The following is a 19,494-nucleotide window of genomic DNA, read 5'->3' on the forward strand; positions in this document are numbered from 1 at the left end:
GTTTAATACTTTTTAATCCAGCTAAGTAGTTTTTTATCAAATTAGAACCGATTGGTTACTTTAGCTTTTGAAGAAAAATATTTACCTAAATAAATTTAGATATAGATGTAATAGATAGAAAAATTAGATCAATAATTCTATTTACTATGAATTTTTAAAGGTAAAAGAAAAACATAAATAAACAAGTTTTTAATTATTGTGTTTCCTTTCAATATTAGATTCAAGCTTTTTATGGAGTATTTTTATATGCAAATCCACGTTTTAAATCATGCTTTGTTTCTTTTATTAACTAATTGACATAATCAAACTCTTACTTTTCTAAGTCTACTAATTTTGTTTTATTAAAATAATTTATTTGCAAAAGATTTTAATAGTTTTTAAAAAAAGTTCTTTCTAAATATATATGAATGCTATTTATTTATTAATCTATCTATCCTTTTACTTTAATATCAAATAAATCATTTAATTAAATTTTATACCGCTATCGACATCACTATTATTTAATTCTACTTCCGAATGATGCGAAAGATGCTCTGTTGATTCTCTTGCTGATGGTTTATCAAATGAATCTCTTGATGGACTTCTTTGAATTTAGCTTGTGTCTACGATTGGCTTTACTCTATTTACTCTGCGCATAAGTTCTATATCACCATTAATTTTTTGAGCCAGTGTAGCCTTTAAAACATTTTATGCTTCCTAATTTAAAAATTGGTTTAAGTTTTTATAAGACATAATTAGCTATTAAAGTCTTTATAATATACCTCAGAGTTATCCAAAGAAACAAGATTTTCTCTTAATATAGAAGTGATTCTAAGAAGCAAGTCAGGAAGATTACTTTTCTTATAATCTTAATAGTATTGTTCTTTATTCTTTTCTATACCTATACACTATAAAAAATATTTATTATTTTTTAATGAAATGTAAATAAATAAATAAATAAATAAATAAATAAATAATACCTAGTTAATTTTTATAAACAAACATGTTTTTCAAAATAAATAAATAAATAAATAAATTAATTTTTTGTAAAACTTTTTCAAACAAAATATTGAAGAAAAGTAAAATTTTACTCTTTCTAATTTCATTAAGGTACGAATCATCCAATCGTAAACTCTAGATTCGATTAAATGACAGTTATCTGATTTGTCGCTGGTGTCTTTGTATTTTTGGTATATTTCATCAATTTACAACTTGTCTTATTTTATTTCTAATTTTTCAATAGGGAATATTTCTTGCTTTAAACTATGCAATTAGGATTTTAGCTCATCATTCTTCTTTTTTAAAGTATCAATTCTTTTTTCGTAGTCAGATATAGAAATGAGTAAATGACTATATGTGTGTTCTCTATTTAAGAATTTATGAACTATTTCTCCAGCATCGTTCACTCCCTTTTATCAATTCAAAAATATTAACTTTTTAGTTGAAAAAATAAACTAAATGTTTGTTACAGTGGAAGCCTTTATCTTTTAAAAGGCTTACTCAATGCCTTAATACTTTTTCATCTCGCTTTCCATTTTCTTCTTAAGAAAAGTGCTCAAAAATTGATGGACAAGCTATAGTTTTCTCCATTTTTTCTATTTAGTTAAGTAATTTATCAAATAGAATTAATTTTATTTTAATTTTACTAAGTTAAGATCTCTAATATCATTTGCAGCTATTTCTGCAATTTCTTATTGTCTCTTGATTCTTTCATCTCTTTGCTTTTCTAACTCAGTTTACTCCATTAATTGTTTCTTGAAATTCTCTAAATAAGCTTCTCTGTCTTTATTTTCTTCTTCTTTTGCCTATTATTTTTTTTTTTGACTTTGAAACTTAACAAAAATAACAAACCAAATTCATACTTTTAAAACATGCTCTAAAGCTTAATGAGCTTTGCCTTCTTTTTATACAATTTACTACTACTTTAAAACAGCATTAGTAAGTACTGATTCTCCTAATTCGAGAGTATCTTCTGTGCTGTGGGCTTTGAGTTTGTAAGCAATAATATCATTCTAAATAATAAATTTTCTTTAATTCTATAATATTTAAGATCATTTATTTATTTACTTTCATTCTATCAAGCATATGTTCGTATGTTTTTTTATTCATTTCAGCTTCTTCCTAAAGGGATTTTGTACTTTCAAATTCTTATTCTAATTCATTGTAAACCTTTCATACGAATAAAACGAAATAAGTCTCTTGTGTTATTTTTTTTTTTTCATTAACAATAATTGTTTATTAATTTTCAAAAATAGCACTCAAAAGTTTTTTTGTGCTACAAAAATTTAAAACTTCTTTTGCTATTTAATAACTTATTATTATTTATTTATCAGTAATTTCATGAGTTTTTTGCACAAAAAAAGATAAAATTTAATACATCTCCTGCGCCGTCAGTGCGGATAAGCAATGTTTTTTCTTGCATTTTCATCTTGTCTATATCTGACTAGCATTTTAAATAAATTCAATTTAATTAATATAGTTTAGAGCTGCAATTTATATAAGCTTTTATAGCTATTCTTAAATAATTTAATTGATTATACTCTCATTGATTAGATTTCTTTCTCGCGTTTGTCAGATTTACTTCTTAAAATATTAAATGATTTTTTCAGACTATTCAAATTTCCATCAACTTCCTTTTCTTAGTTTTTCTATTGTTTTAATAATTAATTTTAAAGAATAAAACAGTTTATTTGTTCATTCTATTAATGTATTTTGAGTTTAAATAATTCAAATGAGATATCGCTTTATTTACTTTATGAGACTCAGAAAGCTAGGGATAATAGTCTTTTTCATGGCCAAGAATATCATGGATATCGTTAGTTCTATATTTTTGAATAAATATATTTGTAAACATTTTTATAATTGAAATGTGTTTAGTTACTTATAATATTTATCTAAAGATCTTAAAGCAACAAAAACCTAAGACTAACTTAAGTTTGACTAATTCAAAGTATTCAAGTTAGTTGTAGAACTATTATTGTTTGGGGTGGGATTATTAGTATTCTATACTACTGAATTATTATTTGTAGTATTTAAAAAAACTGAACTTCCATATAAAGGTCGCTTTTATCCATTAGGAGTCTCCTTATTAAATCTCCTATCTAAATTCTTAATGCTAGAATAGTTTTTGTTCTGATTTATCTATATTTATGTAATAATAATACTATTTTTTTTAAATACCATTTGCAAAAATTCTCACGTCTGGAAGCTATACTGACGACATTCTAAGCAATAACCTGACTTTTTAATCCTATATCTAATTAATTATACCTCTTCACTTTGTTTTTTACTTACTTCAAAGCTAGATTTTATCTTTGAACCTTTAATTTATTTACTGATTGCTTGGTTTGTTTGTTTGCTGTTTCAAGATATCTTTTACAAATTAAAAAACCTTAACAAAGCAAATTAATAAACTAGTAAAACTATTAAAATACCAGTTTTAATCCAATTTATACTTTTTAATTAAAAATGAATTACTAACATATTAACTCTCCCATTTTTTCTTAATAAATAAAACCATTAAAATTATTAGATTTTTAAATTCTAGTGAGAACTATTTATTTAATGCTAAATAATATTTTTTTCAGTAATTAATTTTTTATCATTCATTTTAATAAATAGCGTTTTTTTTCTTTAAAATTATTTCAGTTTTTATTGTTTATTATATTAAATAATTCACCTTTAATTCAATAAATTTTGCTTTTTTAACTAAATTTTCACATACATTTAGTAAATAAAATATCTCTCCAATTCAAAATATTTTTTTCAATTTTCTATAATTTTGGAAAAATGAAATTTTTGATACTAAAAAAATAAAAAAAATAATATGATAAATTGAATTAGCATTATTGAATATATATAAAATAAAATTAAACGATTATTTTTATCTTATTTATTTATTAGAAGGGAATAATATGATTAAAAGAATAAAGAAAATATTATAACCTTATTAATCAGAGAATATGAATTATAACTAACTAATTGAATAATTATAATTTTGCTTATTCATTAACAAATTAACTTCATGACTTAACTTTGAATTGCTTAAAACAATAAGAAAAATATCAAAATTTAATAGTTTACATGCATGAAATATAAAATACAATAAAAGAAATATTTTGTTTTATTTATTTATTCATTTAGCAAAGTAATATAAATTGAAAAACTAACTTCTATCACCTGCTAAGTAAATTGACTTAATAAATCATTAGGAAAAATAATTGGTAATTATTATTTATTTATTGGTAGTATTTTTATTGTTAATGAATTATTGATCAAAAATAAATAAATAAATCATTAATTTGTTGATATCTATTCTTATTAGTTATTTTGTTCTGTGCTTTCTTAATTTTCATCATCGTCTTCTTCAGGTACCATTTCTTCTAATAATTCAAAAATAGCGTATTTTATATTCTTGAGATTTTTTAAAGTGGTAGCAATATTTTCATGTTCTTCATTAGCTCCCTTTTAAATGACTTCCATCATATATCTATGTAATCTACATCTGTTCAAGTCAGTTAAGATTTTTTCTTCAATATCTAATAAATATTAAAAATAAATAAATCAATTAATTCAATAAAAAAATAGTTTTAATTAATTAATAATTTACTTTTTCTATCCTTGACATATGTTGTGAATTTAATATAAATTTCAGAAATTATGGTCTTTTATTCAGAAATCTTATTCATGGTCTTATCTATTTTTTCTTAAAATTCAACTTCCAAGTTCTTTGTTTATTTATTTAAAAATTCATTTATTTATTTATTGATAATAAGATAGAAATAATTTAGAAAATATTTTTATTAAGAGAATATATTTTTTATTGATTTATTTATGATTACATTTTTATTTTCCTTGAGCTTCAAGATGTCTTCTTCGAGTTCTTTTATTCTTCTTTTAGTTAATTCAGCATCTACTTATTTATCTGAACCACCACTTGAGTTCATTAAGGCATTTTCAAGATTTTATTTAGCTTTAGTTTCATCTTCTTGTAATTATCTAACTTCTTGCTGTTTATAAGATTTTCTAGTTAAAAAATTTTCTTTCTTTTTATTTATATATTTACTTCAATAGCATCGATTTGCTTCTCGTACTTGTTGAAAGATTCATCTCTATTTTCGTATTTCTTTTTTAAGGTCTACAATTTTTCTATAAAGTAAAAAAATATTAATAAATTTTAGAGTGTTTTTATATTTATTTAGATAGTTATTTAGTTTATTTATTTATTTATTTGTTTATTTGTTTATTTGTTTATTACCATTTTGGCTCTTTTCTTCTTGTTTAAGCTCTTCAAGAGTTTTTCCACTTGCAGAAACAGTCTTTTGATAGAAACTCTTAATTAAATTAATTTACAAAGCATTAAGATCTTTTAACTTTTGCTTATCTTATTCTAATTGCTTTTCTAACTCTTTGGTGTCATCAGAAGAGATCTTATGGTTGTTAAAAAGCTTAATTCTCTTTTAAATTGTTTAAATCATTTGCTTGGTGTTGTTGATGTGCTCTTATCTGTTAATTCTACCAGCTATTTAATCAATTTCCAAATTAACTTCCAAAGAGGCAATTTCCTTTTTAGTTTAGATTATTTTAACAATGATTATTAATTTTAAATAAATTATTTTTTACGAATTTTAGCTTTTAAACACTTTCAGAAAGATGGTTGATGCTATTATCTAAGCTATTGCTGTTTTCTAAATCAGCCTTTTGTAATTCTTTGAGACGTACAATTTCTAACTTTTTAGTTTTAATATTCTATTGAATTTGTTCTAATTTTGCTTGTAAATCCTATCTGTTTTTATTTTTTATAAAAAAATAATTCTTAAAATTTTCTTGATAAAAATTAAAATTAATTTGTTCAATAATTAGTTAAAATTACAATTAAATAAATAAAGTTTACATTATTTCATCTTTATCTGCACTTTAGCTGATTTTTTATTTCATTTAATCCTTTTCGTAGAGTCTGTGATTAATTGAAATGGATAATTCGTTTAGTTCTTCTTTTCTACGGGTTTATAACTAATGAAGCTCATCACGATAACCTTCAAGTATTCCTTCAGCATGAGCTATGGTGGTGTTTGCTTCCTACATTCTTATGGTGTCATCTGATACATCAAGATCCTTACTTAACAAAATCTCTCTGCATTCCTTATAGTTTTCTTCAGTTTTATTGAAGTGAGAGTGCTTAGCTAAATAATTTAGAATGAAAATTAATTGTTAGCAAGGTAAAATTTATTTAAATTAAGATACAAAATTTGAATAAAAAAATTTATTATTAATAAAATTTAAATTGATTTGTCTAATTGAAAATAAAATCAAATAAAGATACGAAAGAGCGAGCTGAATGAATTTTTTAATTTAATTTTGAAATTTGTATTTATAGCGATTATTTAGAGTGAATAAATCAATAAAATTTATTCATTCATTAGTCAATAAATTAATTGGTTGCTGAATGGTAGATGAAAATTTATTAATTTTTTTCATATAAAAGTAGTAATAATTAATATTATAATTAAGAAATTCAGTAAACTCTTAGCATTTATTTTTGCTAATATTTTTGTTAGCTTTCGCTTTTATAGTTAGTTGCTCATAACGCTAAAATTATTTCAAAATTCTTTTTCATTATTGCAAAGGCTTTTTCTATCTTTTTTTAAATATTTCAAAATTTATATTGATTGATTAATTACATGTAAGATCTTCTTCTTGAATTTTGATAAGCTTCATTCCTTTAATCATTTCTTGAGTCTTTTCAAAGAGGTCTTTCCATTTGGTTGCATTAAGAGTTATTTCGTGAATTTTAGGTTGGAAAACATCTCTATTTACGCCTTCAAAATTCTTTTCTAAGCCAGTGGTTACGATAGTTCTATAATCAGGGAAAATAGAAGTCTCATTAAGCATATACCTCTTATCTATGGCTATTGTATATAATTATAATTAATATAGATGAATAATATGAAATATTTAAATAAAATAATTATATATCCCAACAATTCAAAAATAGCAAAAAAGCAGTATTGTTTGTTTAAAAAAAATAAATCTGATCAAGTGCTATTATAAATGTGAAGGTGAAGGTAAAATTATCATAAGTTGATTCATTTACCAGCAGGAACGAAGTCAGATTTGGAAGTTTTATCGTTTACAACAGCGTACAAGCCAACTGAAATAATTGCTACTATCAAGCCTACAACAACCCAGTTGTCCTTAACAAATTCTTGGGTTTTTTAAGCTATGCTTTAACGAGGATTTTGTGTATACTTTGAAAGTTCTTCAGGTTGTCTCATAATTGATATATTGTGTATTTCTTACCTATTTTAATCAATCAGTAATTGTCTATTAATCAAATTTTCAATTAATTGAAATAATTATCAAAGTATTATTTTACCGCTTTACTTTTTCAATTTTTTTTCTTTATCAGTTTCTAACAAATAATGCAAATATTTATAAAAGCACATAATAAATAAAGAAAAACTTAACAAATTAACAAATAAAATAATAAAAAACTTAGATAGATAGATAAATATAAAGATAAAAATCACTAAAATAGTTGCTAACTAACTAATAACTAACAAACAAATTTATTTCAAAGTAACAAAAGTAAATAAAAGATAAATAAATTAACAAATAGCTAACTAGCTAGATAACAATCAATCAATCAATCTATCTATCTATTCATATGATTTTATTTTGTATTTAAATGTTTTATACTAAAAACATTCTAAATATTTTTGTATGATGATACATTTCTAAATAATATGGTCAACAATGGCATATTTTATAAGATTAAAGCAAAAATTTATTATTTGTTTTTAGTACTCAAAAGAGTTAAGCATAGAATTGGTTTGGTTTTTCTAATAGGGTACTTCTCAGGAAATTAATTAGAAGTATATATATTAAAAAGTGCATTAATTTTTCTTACTTTTAATTATTTTGTCAGTCAATTTTATCTATTTTTAATTATGATTCCCTCCTTCCTCACATATTTTTCAACCTAATTAATTGTATTACTATCTTTAAAACAAAATATAAATTCTTAGCAAAGCTATAACTAAGATAAGTAAATCAACATATTGCTAATTTTTTAAAAAGATGCAAATTAATTTTATACTTTTCATAAAATAAATAAACAAAAATACTTCTTATTACAAAAAATTAATTTTTAAATTGTTAAAAATAAATAAAAGTTTGGTCATTAATTGTTATTTATTTTTCTTATTTCAACTACCATTTAATCAAACTAATTATTTTTCTAAAATTTTGAAAAAATCAATAAAATTCTTACTTAATTTTAATTCAAAATCAAAAATTTAGCTTTAAAATTATTTTTAAATTTTGCCAAACAGATTGCAATTAACACTTGTCAAAATTTTAGAAGCCTTTCACTTTTTAAAATATCTCTTTAAAAATTTGATATAAAATCAGATTACACTCACATTGATCTATCAACACTTGTGAATAGATTATCTAAAAAAATAATCTTCACTTATTCAAATTTTTACACATGGTCTCAAAATATTTATCCTATTTTGCAATAATTTTTGATTTTATAAACACAAAATTTTATTTATGCAGTACAAATTTACTAAAAGTTCAACAAATTTTAATTTTTATCCTATAAAAATAATATTTTAGCCTTTAATTGATTCATTAGCTTGCTTGCTATTTATCCTTTACTTATTTTTTATTAGCAAAATAAAAATTATATGGAAAATTAATAGCCTATTTTAAACAAAAAAAATAAACGTTTATAAAATAAAATTAATTTTCCTACTAAAATAAATTAAAAAAATTTTAATCGAATAATAAATAAAATTAATTTTATTAAATTCTATCTTTAAATATTAATAGAATATTTGCTATTAATTTTCAAATATTTATAATCTATTTTAAAATATTTTTATTCATTTTTAAATATTTTATATTTATTTTAAGAAAGATTTTCAATTAATTACAACGAATTAATAATTATTTCGAAAATGATTTAATTAATTTTAACTAATTAAAAATTATTTTTATAAATCATCTATAAAAATTTAATTTATTTAAAGTAGAATTTGTTAATATCTTTAATTAAATAGAATAATTTTGTTATCTCTAACTTAAAATGAAAATAAAAAAGGTACTCATTTGAAAGGTTTGATACTTTTTAAATGAATATACAAAAATTATTTTAAGATTCTTATTATATAAATTTAAAAAAATAGTAAAATTAAATATTTATTTTATTATAACTTTAACTAATTATACAAGTTTATGTGTTTAATTTTATGAATGATAAAAAAAAGAAAACAATAATTTTTTAAATTTTTAATTTTTTTAAATCACTTTAAAAATAAATAGAAGCATGTTAAATTAATTGATTACATTTGTTAGCTGAAAATTTTATTTGAATTTATACAAATAAATTTGAATGGTAATATCTCAAAAATAAGAAGGATTTTTAGTTCAATATTTTATATTTAATTTGTAAAATTAGGCTATCTAATTAGAAGGGATTAACATTTTTACACTTTTATTAAAATATTTAGGATTTTAATAATATTTTGATCATAGAAATATCATTTTTTATGAATTGAAATATCTCAAAAATAAGAAGGATTTTTAGTTCAATATTTTATATTTAATTTGTAAAATTAGGCTATCTAATTAGAAGGGATTAGCATTTTTATACTTTTATTAAAATATTTAGGACTTTAAAAATATTTTGATCATAGAAATATCATTTTAAGATTTATGTTTCATAATAATATTTAAATTCATTTCAAAATATTTTTGTTTCATATTTAACTAAGGCTAAAATCTAATTGGCAAGCTAGCTTTTTACTTTGATTATTAATGTGTTCAACCAACTGTAAATAATAACTTTACTGATATAAAAATCTAAATATAAATTAATAAATCTTATACTTAAATATAATTAGTATCTCTTTTTTTGTATTTTCTCTTAATATTTGTCTTTGAATAGAAATTAGAATGTTTGAATTGCATGTTTGAGCACTGTTTTATTTTATCAGAGATATAATTACTATTTTAAATATTTTAAAGGTAGAATTTGATGCTAAACTTTGATATTTATAAATGATTTTTTTAGTTTAAATCTCATTTTTTAAAATTCTTACTATTAAATAAAAGTGTTAAATATAAATTCTTGACTCACTTTTAACAATGCTTTTAATATTAAGAAAAAATGTTATTAGGTTTAATTAATATAGATAGATATATTTATTGATTTCATACTTGATATTAAATACTATCAGACTTCTTTTTGATTAACAATTACATATTTTTAGAAATTGAAATAACTCAAATTTAAATTTGAATTTCATATTTATTCCTATTTGTAAAATATTTTAAGAGACAAATTTAAAGAAAAAGGAAGTGGAAATTATTTTTAAATCTCAGAGATTAGAGATATACCATTATGTGAATGTTGTAGACATATATTAGATATAATTAATTAATTATTAATTGCTCTGCTTAATTATAATATTAAACACTTACAAATTTATTTTTGATCAATATTTACTTAGTTTTGAGATAGTGAGTAATATTAGAAATTTCATATCAAAAAAATATATTATTCCAACATGTTCATTGAAATTCTCAAAACACTCAGATTTTCCTAATTCAGCAAAAATTACTGCCTTTAATAATTTAATGATGTAAAAATAAAGAATTTGAGACATAAAATATTAAAATATTTCATTTCATTAACTCATATAAAATATTCATTCAATTTAAATATAAATAATCTATCTTATAAAAATTCATTTAAAAATAAATTTGATTAGTGAGGGACGGACAATCGTATCAATTATTTATGATCACTTTTCTTGAAAAATTTATATTTGATGATTACATTGTGTTCCTGAATTATTTATTTTAATTTTTCTATTTTAAAAAGAATTTGTTAAATTGTGCCAAATCGACACAATCAATATCAACAATTTATGAATTGGAAATTTAACTAACTCTTATTAATTTAAATTCAAAGAAGCAGTTTGGTTACAATTTGGTTATTTATTTTCTTTTAGAAAGATGTAAGGAAAATAAATTATAAAACGACAATATGAAAATTAAATGAATGATTTAATTTTTGGATATATCATCATAATATAATTAAATTGATTAGTAAAAATTGTATTAATTTAAAGTTAGTCATATATTTTCAATCAAGCAAATTAATAATGAAGTTGCTTTTTATATCAAACTGCAAACAAAGATGAAATTATTCCGGAAAAATTTTAACTGCAAAAAATTTCAATTATTATATTTGCATAAAATTGAGGTTAATGAGTGTTACAGAATAAGTAGTTTTGTGTGTAAAATAAGACATGTAATAAATTTAAAAGGGGAAAAAAAAAGTAATTAAAAGTATGTAATACTTTTTGTTTTTTTTTAATTATGTTGAGTACTATGAAAATGATAAATTCAGTAATCAATCAGAAATTGTGTATTTTCATTTAAAAACAATATTTTCTAGACAAGAGTTAATGACATTTTCACCTAAAATCAGGAAATATACTTTGACTACAAAGACTAAAATATTTTTTAGCTCCATTAATTTAGCTTCTTAATAATGATACTTAAATATTCAAAGACATTGTAAAGGATTCTATAAGAATTCCATATCTTACAACTTCCTCTGATCAAATCTTTTTCATTTTGGCTTATTTTAGAATCAATTATTAAAAGACTAATAAATTTTTTCTGATATTATTGCATCACTTTACTACAATTTTCTCAAGAAAGTTTAGTGCTTAACATTATGTATGTATCTTTCTGGTCATTTAAAAAAAATCAAATCTATTAATTCATAAACAATATTTATTGAAAAACAAATAAATCTAAATACAAATTAAAATAAAAACATAAAAAATGCAAGCTGCATACATTGTTGCTGCCAAGAGAACTCCCATTGGTTCTTTCTTGGGAAAGTTATCTAACATTAAGGCTCCTGAATTATCTGCTATTGCAACCAGAGCTGCCTTAGAATCCAAGAAAATCGACCCCAAGCACGTCGATGAAGTTATTTTGGGTAACGTTATCGGTGCCGGTCTTGGTTAAAATCCTGCCAGATAAGCTTCCCTCGCTGCTGGTAATACAAAAACTTATTAAAGATTTAAAGACATTTTTTAAATTGTTAACTTTTTCACATGTTTTCTATAAGAAAACCTGTAAAACTGAACTAAATCCTCATAAAAAAGCTATTTTTTGCAAAGAAAAGTTTCAATTTCAGTTTAATTTATGCCAACAAGATAGAACTTTCTGTTAAAATGTATTTTTTTTAAATAGGTATTAGTGTTTCAGTTCCTTCCTACAGTATCTAAAAGGTTTGTGCTTCTGGTATGAAGTCCGTCATTTTGGGTGCTTAACAAATTCAACTCGGTTTATCCAACTGTATTGTTACTGGTGGTTTTGAATCTATGTCAAATGCTCCCTTCTACGTTTAAAATGTAAGTTTTTTAACTTTAAAAAATGAATTTTCTCTCACACTAAAGTATTGAGCAAACTCAAAATAGTCATTTTAGCTAGTTAAAAGCATTAGGTAGCACCCAGCTACAATAAAAATAATTTTATCATAAAAAGCTTAATAAAATTCAAAGTTTAAAAAAAAAAAATTACTAATTAAATATGAAAGCAAAATAAACTAAAACTAATTGCAATTTACAAATAAAAATATTAGTACAGAAAGGGTGCCTCTTATGGTAACCAAACTTTAATTGATGGTTTGGCCAACGACGGTTTAGTTGATGCCTACAACAAAATTGCTATGGGTCTCTGTGCTGAAAAGACTGCAAGCGATTTCCAATTAACTCGTGAATTACAAGACCATTACTGCATCACTTCTTACGAAAGAACCCTCAATGCTATGAACTCTGGTAAATTCGCTGACGAAATCGTTCCTGTTAAGATCAACGATAAAGAAACCGTAAAACCTAATATAAAAATAATCTAAATCGTTCTTTACTTAATAAATAATTTTATATAAAGGTTACTCAAGACGAAGATCCTTTGAAATTCAAGAAGGAAAAGATCCCCGTACTCAAGCCTGCTTTCTCTAAGACTGGTACTATCACTGCTGCTAATGCTTCCAAGATTAATGATGGTGCTTGCTCTATCAGTAATTAAATTAACTATATTTAGATTTAGAAATTTATTAGCATAGAATTACATTTTTAGAGCAAAAAATTAATAGAATTTTCATTATAAAAAAGTTTTAATGAGTGAATAGAAGGTTAAGGAATTAGGCTTAACTCCTCTCGGTAGAATTATTTCTTATGCTGATGCCGAAGTTGATCCTATTGACTTCTGTATTGCCCCTGCCAAGTCCAGTCAAAAGGCCCTTGACAGAGCTGGTATGAAGATTTCTTAACTCGAATACTTCGAATTCAATGAAGCCTTCTCTGCTACTGCCCTCGCTAACATGAAATTACTTGATATCGATATTTCTAAGATCAACCTCCACGGTGGTGCTGTTGCCTTAGGTCACCCTGTTGGGTAATTTAAAAAATTATTTTTAACAACAAATTAAAATCAAATTCATTTATTTTAAAAGTGTTTCTGGTGCAAGAATTATTCAATCTTTGCTCACTGTCTTGAAGGTTAATAAGGGTAAATATGGTCTTGCTGGTATCTGCAACGGTGGTGGTGGTGGTTCTTCCATCATTATCGAAAATCTCTAATGATTTAAAATTTAATTTAACTGTATTGTGTATTCATAATTTTATTTTGCAAACCCTTTTAAAATTGTAATAATTTTAGTTCTCTCAATCAATCAATCATCACTCTTATTATTATATCAATGTTAAAGCAATTAATTTTAAATATGAAAGCTATGATAAATATTAAACTGAGATAAATTTATTTTTATAAAACAATATTAAAATCTAAATAAAAATATGTTATAATTTTTACTAAGTTAATCTTGCAATATTTAACAAAAATTGTATGTCTTTTTTGGTTAAATCAAAATTGAACTCCTTAATAAAAACATTAAATGAGTAAACCTGAAAGTTAATAAGTAAAATATTTAGAAAATCGTATGTATTTACTCAATTTCTAATTAAAAAAAGTGTTTAATTATTATTTTGAAATTTAAATTAGCCTTTTTTAAGAATTTATTATTAATTTACATTGATTCATTTTATAAAATTATTTTATTTATCATAATAAGTGCTTATTGGATTTTTTAAAAATTTTCTTTAAAGTAAAAAATATAAATTTCAATAAAATAAAAATGAATGAATGAACACTAAAAGAATTTCGAAAGATTTATTTGTAAGTTTTATGGAAAATACTAGGAATTTTTATAAATAGTTAAGCCAGCTCAAAATAAAAGATTAAAGGATATAAAGAAAGAAATGATGACGCGAATATGATTCTGATATCGAAAGATTTGATCGAAAGAATATCTTCAAGAATATTAAAAGTTTTAATAAATATATTCTTAAAAATATTGTTTATAGATTGTTATTTATTTATTTATTTAGGATGTATAAATAATTAATTAAAAATTCTTTAAGATTATTAACAAAAAATAACACATATTACTAATTTAGTTCATTTAAAATGGCTGACTAAAAGCACGATTAAGTTGTTGACCAAGTCCACAAGAAGCTCAAGCCCAATGAGTTGATCACCACCGTTAATACTGATAAGGCACCCAAAGCAGTTGGTCCTTACACCTAAGGAAAGATAGTTGCTGCCGGAGCTAGATTATTCTACGCTTCTGGTCAAATTGCTATTAACCCTGAAGTAAATTTGATAAACTAAAAACCTAACTTTTACTAACCATAAAATAAAAATTATTTTCTAGACTAACACTTTTGATGAGACCTCCTGCGTTGTTTCTCAAACTGAATAGGTAAATTAATAAAACAAAATATGTAAATTTAAAACATAAATAAAAGCAAAAAAAATAAATTGATATTTTAAATTATTATTAATTTGCATCTTTAAATTAAAATAAGGTTTTGAAAAACTTAACTGCCGTTTTACACGAAGCTGGTACTGATTTGGAATACGTTGTTAAGGTCAACATCTTCTTGGATGTAAATACTTATTCAAATTTGTTTACATTTTGTTTTTTTAGTGATTATAAATAAATATTAAAGATATGCTTGATATCAAATAAATCGAAATAAATAAATAAATATCTTAGTCTCTAAATAAATTATAATAAAAAATTAGTAGAAAATAAAAAATTTAATATTTAAAATTGTTAAAGCTAATATATTTAATACTGTTATCTTATTAATGTTTTAATTTTATAATAGGATATGGATAATTTTGCTAAAGTTAATGAAGTTTATGGCAAGTATTTCACTGGTGATAACAAACCAGCTAGAGCATGTGTTGCTGTCAAGACTCTCCCTAAGAATGCTAAGGTTGAAATCGAATGTGTTGCTGTTGTCCCATGAGGTCAGTTAAAATAAATGAATTCATACATACATAATAGATTTAATTAATCAATTACTTGTTTTTTATTAAGTAATATTTTAACAAAATTATTTCTGTTAATATGCTTTTTTAAAAACACTTTTGTCTATAGATGATTTATTTATTTATTTATTTTAGTAATTAAAAAATTTCAATTTTTTAGTACAACTAATAGTTAAATAAACCAAATAAAACTCATAAGAAAATCATTATTTAAAAATTAAAAGTGATTTTATCTAAAACTAATCCATGAATAATTAATTAAACTGAATTTTACTTATTTATATTTGTTTAGAATGATCTATGTGATCTAAGAATGATATTAAACTATTTAAATATAAATATTAGATTTTGAGAATTGAATGTATTTTTTATATTAAAATAAATATTTGAATTTTTAGCAAAACTACGAAAATTAATTTTTATGCAATTAATACACTAAAATAAAGTTTTTTCTTGAAAAAATTAAGGATCTAAATTGCTCTTGTTCACTAATATTTATTTAATTAGTAATTTATTTATTTCTCTTTTCTTTCTAAAATTTTTTTAAAATTCAAAAAAAAAGATAAAAATAGATTTTTCTGATAATTTATTTTTCTATTACTAAAAAACTAAATTGTTAATTCGTCTCTAAAAATCTTAAAATTGCTAAAAAAGAATATGAAAATGAAGAAAATAAATATGAGTGGAAGAAAGGATGCTTGTTATAAAAAATAAATTTAAATAAAAGAATGAAATAAATATAAAAATTAATAAGAATTCTATTTATTTGTGCATGAAAATAAATAGTTTAATTTGTTTTATGAATACTTACTTTCTGAGGTGACATATATACATACAAATTGATAATTGAAGAATGAAATGCAAGTAAATAAAATAAAAACTTCTAATTTTTTTCTTTCTTTCTGTTTGTTTGTTTGTTATTTATTCACACTCTATTTTAAAACTTATACTTATTTATTTATTTGTGATTGATTAAATTAATTTATCTAAGCTTAAATGAATGAATGAAATATTTTTCTCAAGGCTATGAAATCTATGATTGGGATCTGTCCTTGGAAGCTACGGATGCAGAGTCTGATTATGTGAGTAGCTTTGCAGGACCATCTTCCCATTTATGAGCTTTGTAAGTGCAGTAAAAGTGAATTACTATAACAACAAAAAAGAATATAGATTCAATCACACATAAAGCTTTTGGAAATGCATCAACGTCTTTAATTCTTACAAAACCATTAAAATTACCGAAGTCACCTATCATAAAGGCGATATAAAATAATCCCAGAAGAACGGATAAAATTTTGTATATCTTAAATTTAGAATCATTATCCAAGAAAGCGAGCAAGCCTTAGTAAAAGCAAATTCCCTCAAAAGGATTAAATAAGATAAAAAAAGCGACTGATAGACCTATTCTAAAACCAACTCCTTGAACACAGTTGTTAATAAAGTTGATGATAGAAATTAATAATATAAGAATATGCCCAAGCCAGAGTAAGGTTGCTATCTTTTTGTGTGGGTCTTACAATTCACTTCTATCGTAGTGAATAACTTTGATCAAAGGAGGATAGTTGAAATCAGTCCATTTAATACCTGATTTAGAAGATGCATTAACTGCATATTTATTTCCTGAACTTCCTATTTAAGAGCTTAATGCTGCTTTTCCAATACTATTCATAGTTTTTAGGATTTTTTTATCTTCTTTCTTTATTAAATTGCTTGGTTCTTTTCACCTATTTTTATTTTTTGTTAAGATTTTTATGACAATATTCACTCTCTTTTCGTTTGATTGTCTGTCTGTCACTACTGTTGATAATAATAATTATTTATTTATTTAGTTATCTTCTACAATATTTTTTATTGATTTTAATTTATTACACTTTCTACTCTTTCACTTATAACAAAATATTGTATATTTTACAATGCAAAAATTTTTTTATTTTCATCATTTATTTATTTTTAAAGGCAAATGCAATTAATTGTAATTCGCAAAATTTATTGATCATGCATGAAATATTATTTCTTAACAATTTCTTACCAAATCATTTTTAAAAAATTACAATTCATTAGAATTGTGTATACTACATTGTAATCTTATAATTCATAGCAGCTCAATTAATTAAAATGTCAGTTAAAACTCTATACTAAATCCTTATTATTTCTATTCATAGAGCTTTAAAAAATCATTTTTATTTATTTTTATAACTAAATAAAAAGTTTTTTTTTAATTGCTACTTGAAAATCATTTTTTTTAACTTTTGAATTGGCTATTTTAAATTTTGTTACAAATATTTAATTAAATTTAAGAAAAAATCCTACTGTGATGTAAAAATTAAATTAAATGATATTATTTTAGTTCAAAATGCTACAATTAATTGTTTCATTTAAAGTGATAAAATTGATAACTAAAAATTCAGTAACCAACAAAATAAATATCCAAAATAGCTTAGACTTAAATATTAATGATTTTTCAAAGATTAATTAGAAAGTATCCAACTATATCATTTATTTATTTTGAAATTTTTAAATATGCCAAATTCTATGTATCTATCTATATCTTATGATGGAAGTCGAAAGTTTAGATATTTCAAAATTAATGAAAATTTTGAAATGATTCTGCATTTTATTTTAGATTTTTATTCATTTTTTGTGATATACAAACTTTCGACTCTCATCTATATCTGAAATTTTCATTTAACTAACTCTACTAAAACTTTAAAGATGCTGAAAATTATAATTATTATAAATTATTTAAATTTTTTTTAGTTAAAATTACAACTTTATTTACATAAATAAAGATAGATAGATAGAATTTTTATAAAAAATTTAAAAATATTCTTCTAATGTTTAAAAATATTAAAATTATAGAATTAAATGAAAATTTTCACTTTGATTTTATAAATTTATTTATTTGACTATTTTAAAATGGGTTTATTAAATAAATAACTCAAGTATTTGGTTAATTATTTTATCAATTTACCTTTTGGGATACAAATTTTGTATTTTATTATCATTTTTTTTGTTAGTAGTCTTTATCTATTGCTTAAATAATTATCTTATTCATATTAATTTATAGAATATGTAACTAAAATATTGCTAAGTTATCAAGCAAGTAATTAATTTATCTAAAATATTTATTTTTAAACAAAAATTAAATTAATTTTTTCAAAATAAGTTTTTTTTTGTTGAAAATATTCTTGATTCAATATAAAAAGTAGTTTTGTTTTTATTTTGATATAAATTCTAAATATTGGATAATGTTAAGATTTATTTGAAATGATTTTATTTTGATTAATTAAAATAAACCAAAATGAGTTATTTGATTTGTGCTACTACAGCTTTAAACTATGGATTCTATCTATAAGGAAATTTAAAGTTAGATTGCCTTTTTAGAGAAGAAGGAGAAAGAAAGAAAATGAAATTTATTAAATATCATTTCGAATGTATGTATCTATCTATGTATGTATTATTTTTAGATGATGTGTTAAGTTGATATTGTATTTATGAGTATATTAATTAATATATATATAATTATATATCTTTATCAAATAAAACTCTAAAATATTTGAAAATAGAATGAACTTTTTCTACTAATTTTCATGTCAAAAATAATGTTATTTAACCTAAGAAATGGTAAATTATATGTAGAGCTTCAAATAAAATTTTTAAATGAGCTGTAAATGTAGATCTCAAATTTTTTTTATACATTATGCTTGAGATTTAGTGCAGAATTTCTTATATTTTTATTGATTATATTGGAAGAATTTTTGTATTATATGATTATTAGAGAGATTCTTAAGATATTTTAAAAATGCATTGCATACAAGATAGATAAATGTAGAATAAAGTTAGAAATTATTGCTATAAATGAAGGAAAAAAAGAATATTTCAATTGAAAAGCTAATAAGAGTAGCTATGTAAATCCCATTATTGAATTATTGAAAATCCATGTACATATGCAATATGAATCTCATATGAATGCAAATTCTAAAGTTTATCTTATTAATTTTTGCAGCATACTTCAAATTGATTAAGCATACATGTAGTGCTTGCTCGCCTCTGCATATGCTATGCTATCTTATTGACTAT

At 22.1% G+C, this 19,494-nt stretch overlaps 5 protein-coding genes across 5 annotated transcripts; 2 read left to right on the forward strand and 3 right to left on the reverse strand. All coding sequences in view use genetic code 6, as the record gives it.

Annotated features, from left to right (window-relative positions):
* Positions 1-220: 220 nt before the first annotated feature.
* Positions 221-3,202, reverse strand: TTHERM_00926950 (hypothetical protein; the record flags this gene model as incomplete). Its single annotated transcript, XM_001031104.3, has 13 exons — positions 221-327; positions 480-696; positions 762-887; positions 1,071-1,388; positions 1,449-1,574; positions 1,626-1,784; positions 1,842-1,991; positions 2,047-2,148; positions 2,357-2,422; positions 2,520-2,627; positions 2,732-2,801; positions 2,861-3,120; positions 3,179-3,202. 13 exons carry the CDS (start codon positions 3,200-3,202, stop codon positions 221-223), a joined length of 1,833 nt encoding a protein of 610 aa, XP_001031104.3.
* A 1,070-nt stretch (positions 3,203-4,272) lies between these two features.
* TTHERM_00926960 (hypothetical protein) lies at positions 4,273-7,253 on the reverse strand (the record flags this gene model as incomplete). Its single annotated transcript, XM_001031105.3, has 9 exons — positions 4,273-4,517; positions 4,589-4,706; positions 4,821-4,988; positions 5,045-5,127; positions 5,237-5,543; positions 5,602-5,764; positions 5,873-6,161; positions 6,660-6,887; positions 7,073-7,253. 9 exons carry the CDS (start codon positions 7,251-7,253, stop codon positions 4,273-4,275), a joined length of 1,782 nt encoding a protein of 593 aa, XP_001031105.1.
* A 4,594-nt stretch (positions 7,254-11,847) lies between these two features.
* TTHERM_00926980 (acetyl-CoA acyltransferase) lies at positions 11,848-13,948 on the forward strand (the record flags this gene model as incomplete). The annotated part of the gene is made up of 5 exons (XM_001031107.3): positions 11,848-12,067; positions 12,265-12,425; positions 12,656-12,901; positions 12,964-13,093; positions 13,188-13,948. The coding sequence occupies 5 exons, from the start codon at positions 11,848-11,850 to the stop codon at positions 13,946-13,948; spliced, it is 1,518 nt and encodes a 505-aa protein (XP_001031107.2).
* Positions 13,949-14,439: 491 nt separating this feature from the next.
* On the forward strand, positions 14,440-15,588 carry TTHERM_00926990 (endoribonuclease L-PSP protein). The gene is made up of 4 exons (XM_001031108.3): positions 14,440-14,727; positions 14,789-14,836; positions 14,943-15,023; positions 15,249-15,588. Exons 1-4 carry the CDS (start codon positions 14,464-14,466, stop codon positions 15,390-15,392), a joined length of 537 nt encoding a protein of 178 aa, XP_001031108.2. The 5' UTR covers positions 14,440-14,463; the 3' UTR covers positions 15,393-15,588.
* An 844-nt stretch (positions 15,589-16,432) lies between these two features.
* On the reverse strand, positions 16,433-17,083 carry TTHERM_00927000 (SCAMP family protein; the record flags this gene model as incomplete). The annotated part of the gene is made up of 1 exon (XM_001031109.3): positions 16,433-17,083. The coding sequence occupies one exon, from the start codon at positions 17,081-17,083 to the stop codon at positions 16,433-16,435; it is 651 nt and encodes a 216-aa protein (XP_001031109.1).
* Between the last annotated feature and the right edge of the window lie 2,411 nt (positions 17,084-19,494).

The sequence above is a fragment of the Tetrahymena thermophila genome (genome assembly GCF_000189635.1).
Source record: "Tetrahymena thermophila SB210 genomic scaffold scf_8254682, whole genome shotgun sequence".
Lineage (NCBI taxonomy): Eukaryota > Ciliophora > Oligohymenophorea > Hymenostomatida > Tetrahymenidae > Tetrahymena > Tetrahymena thermophila.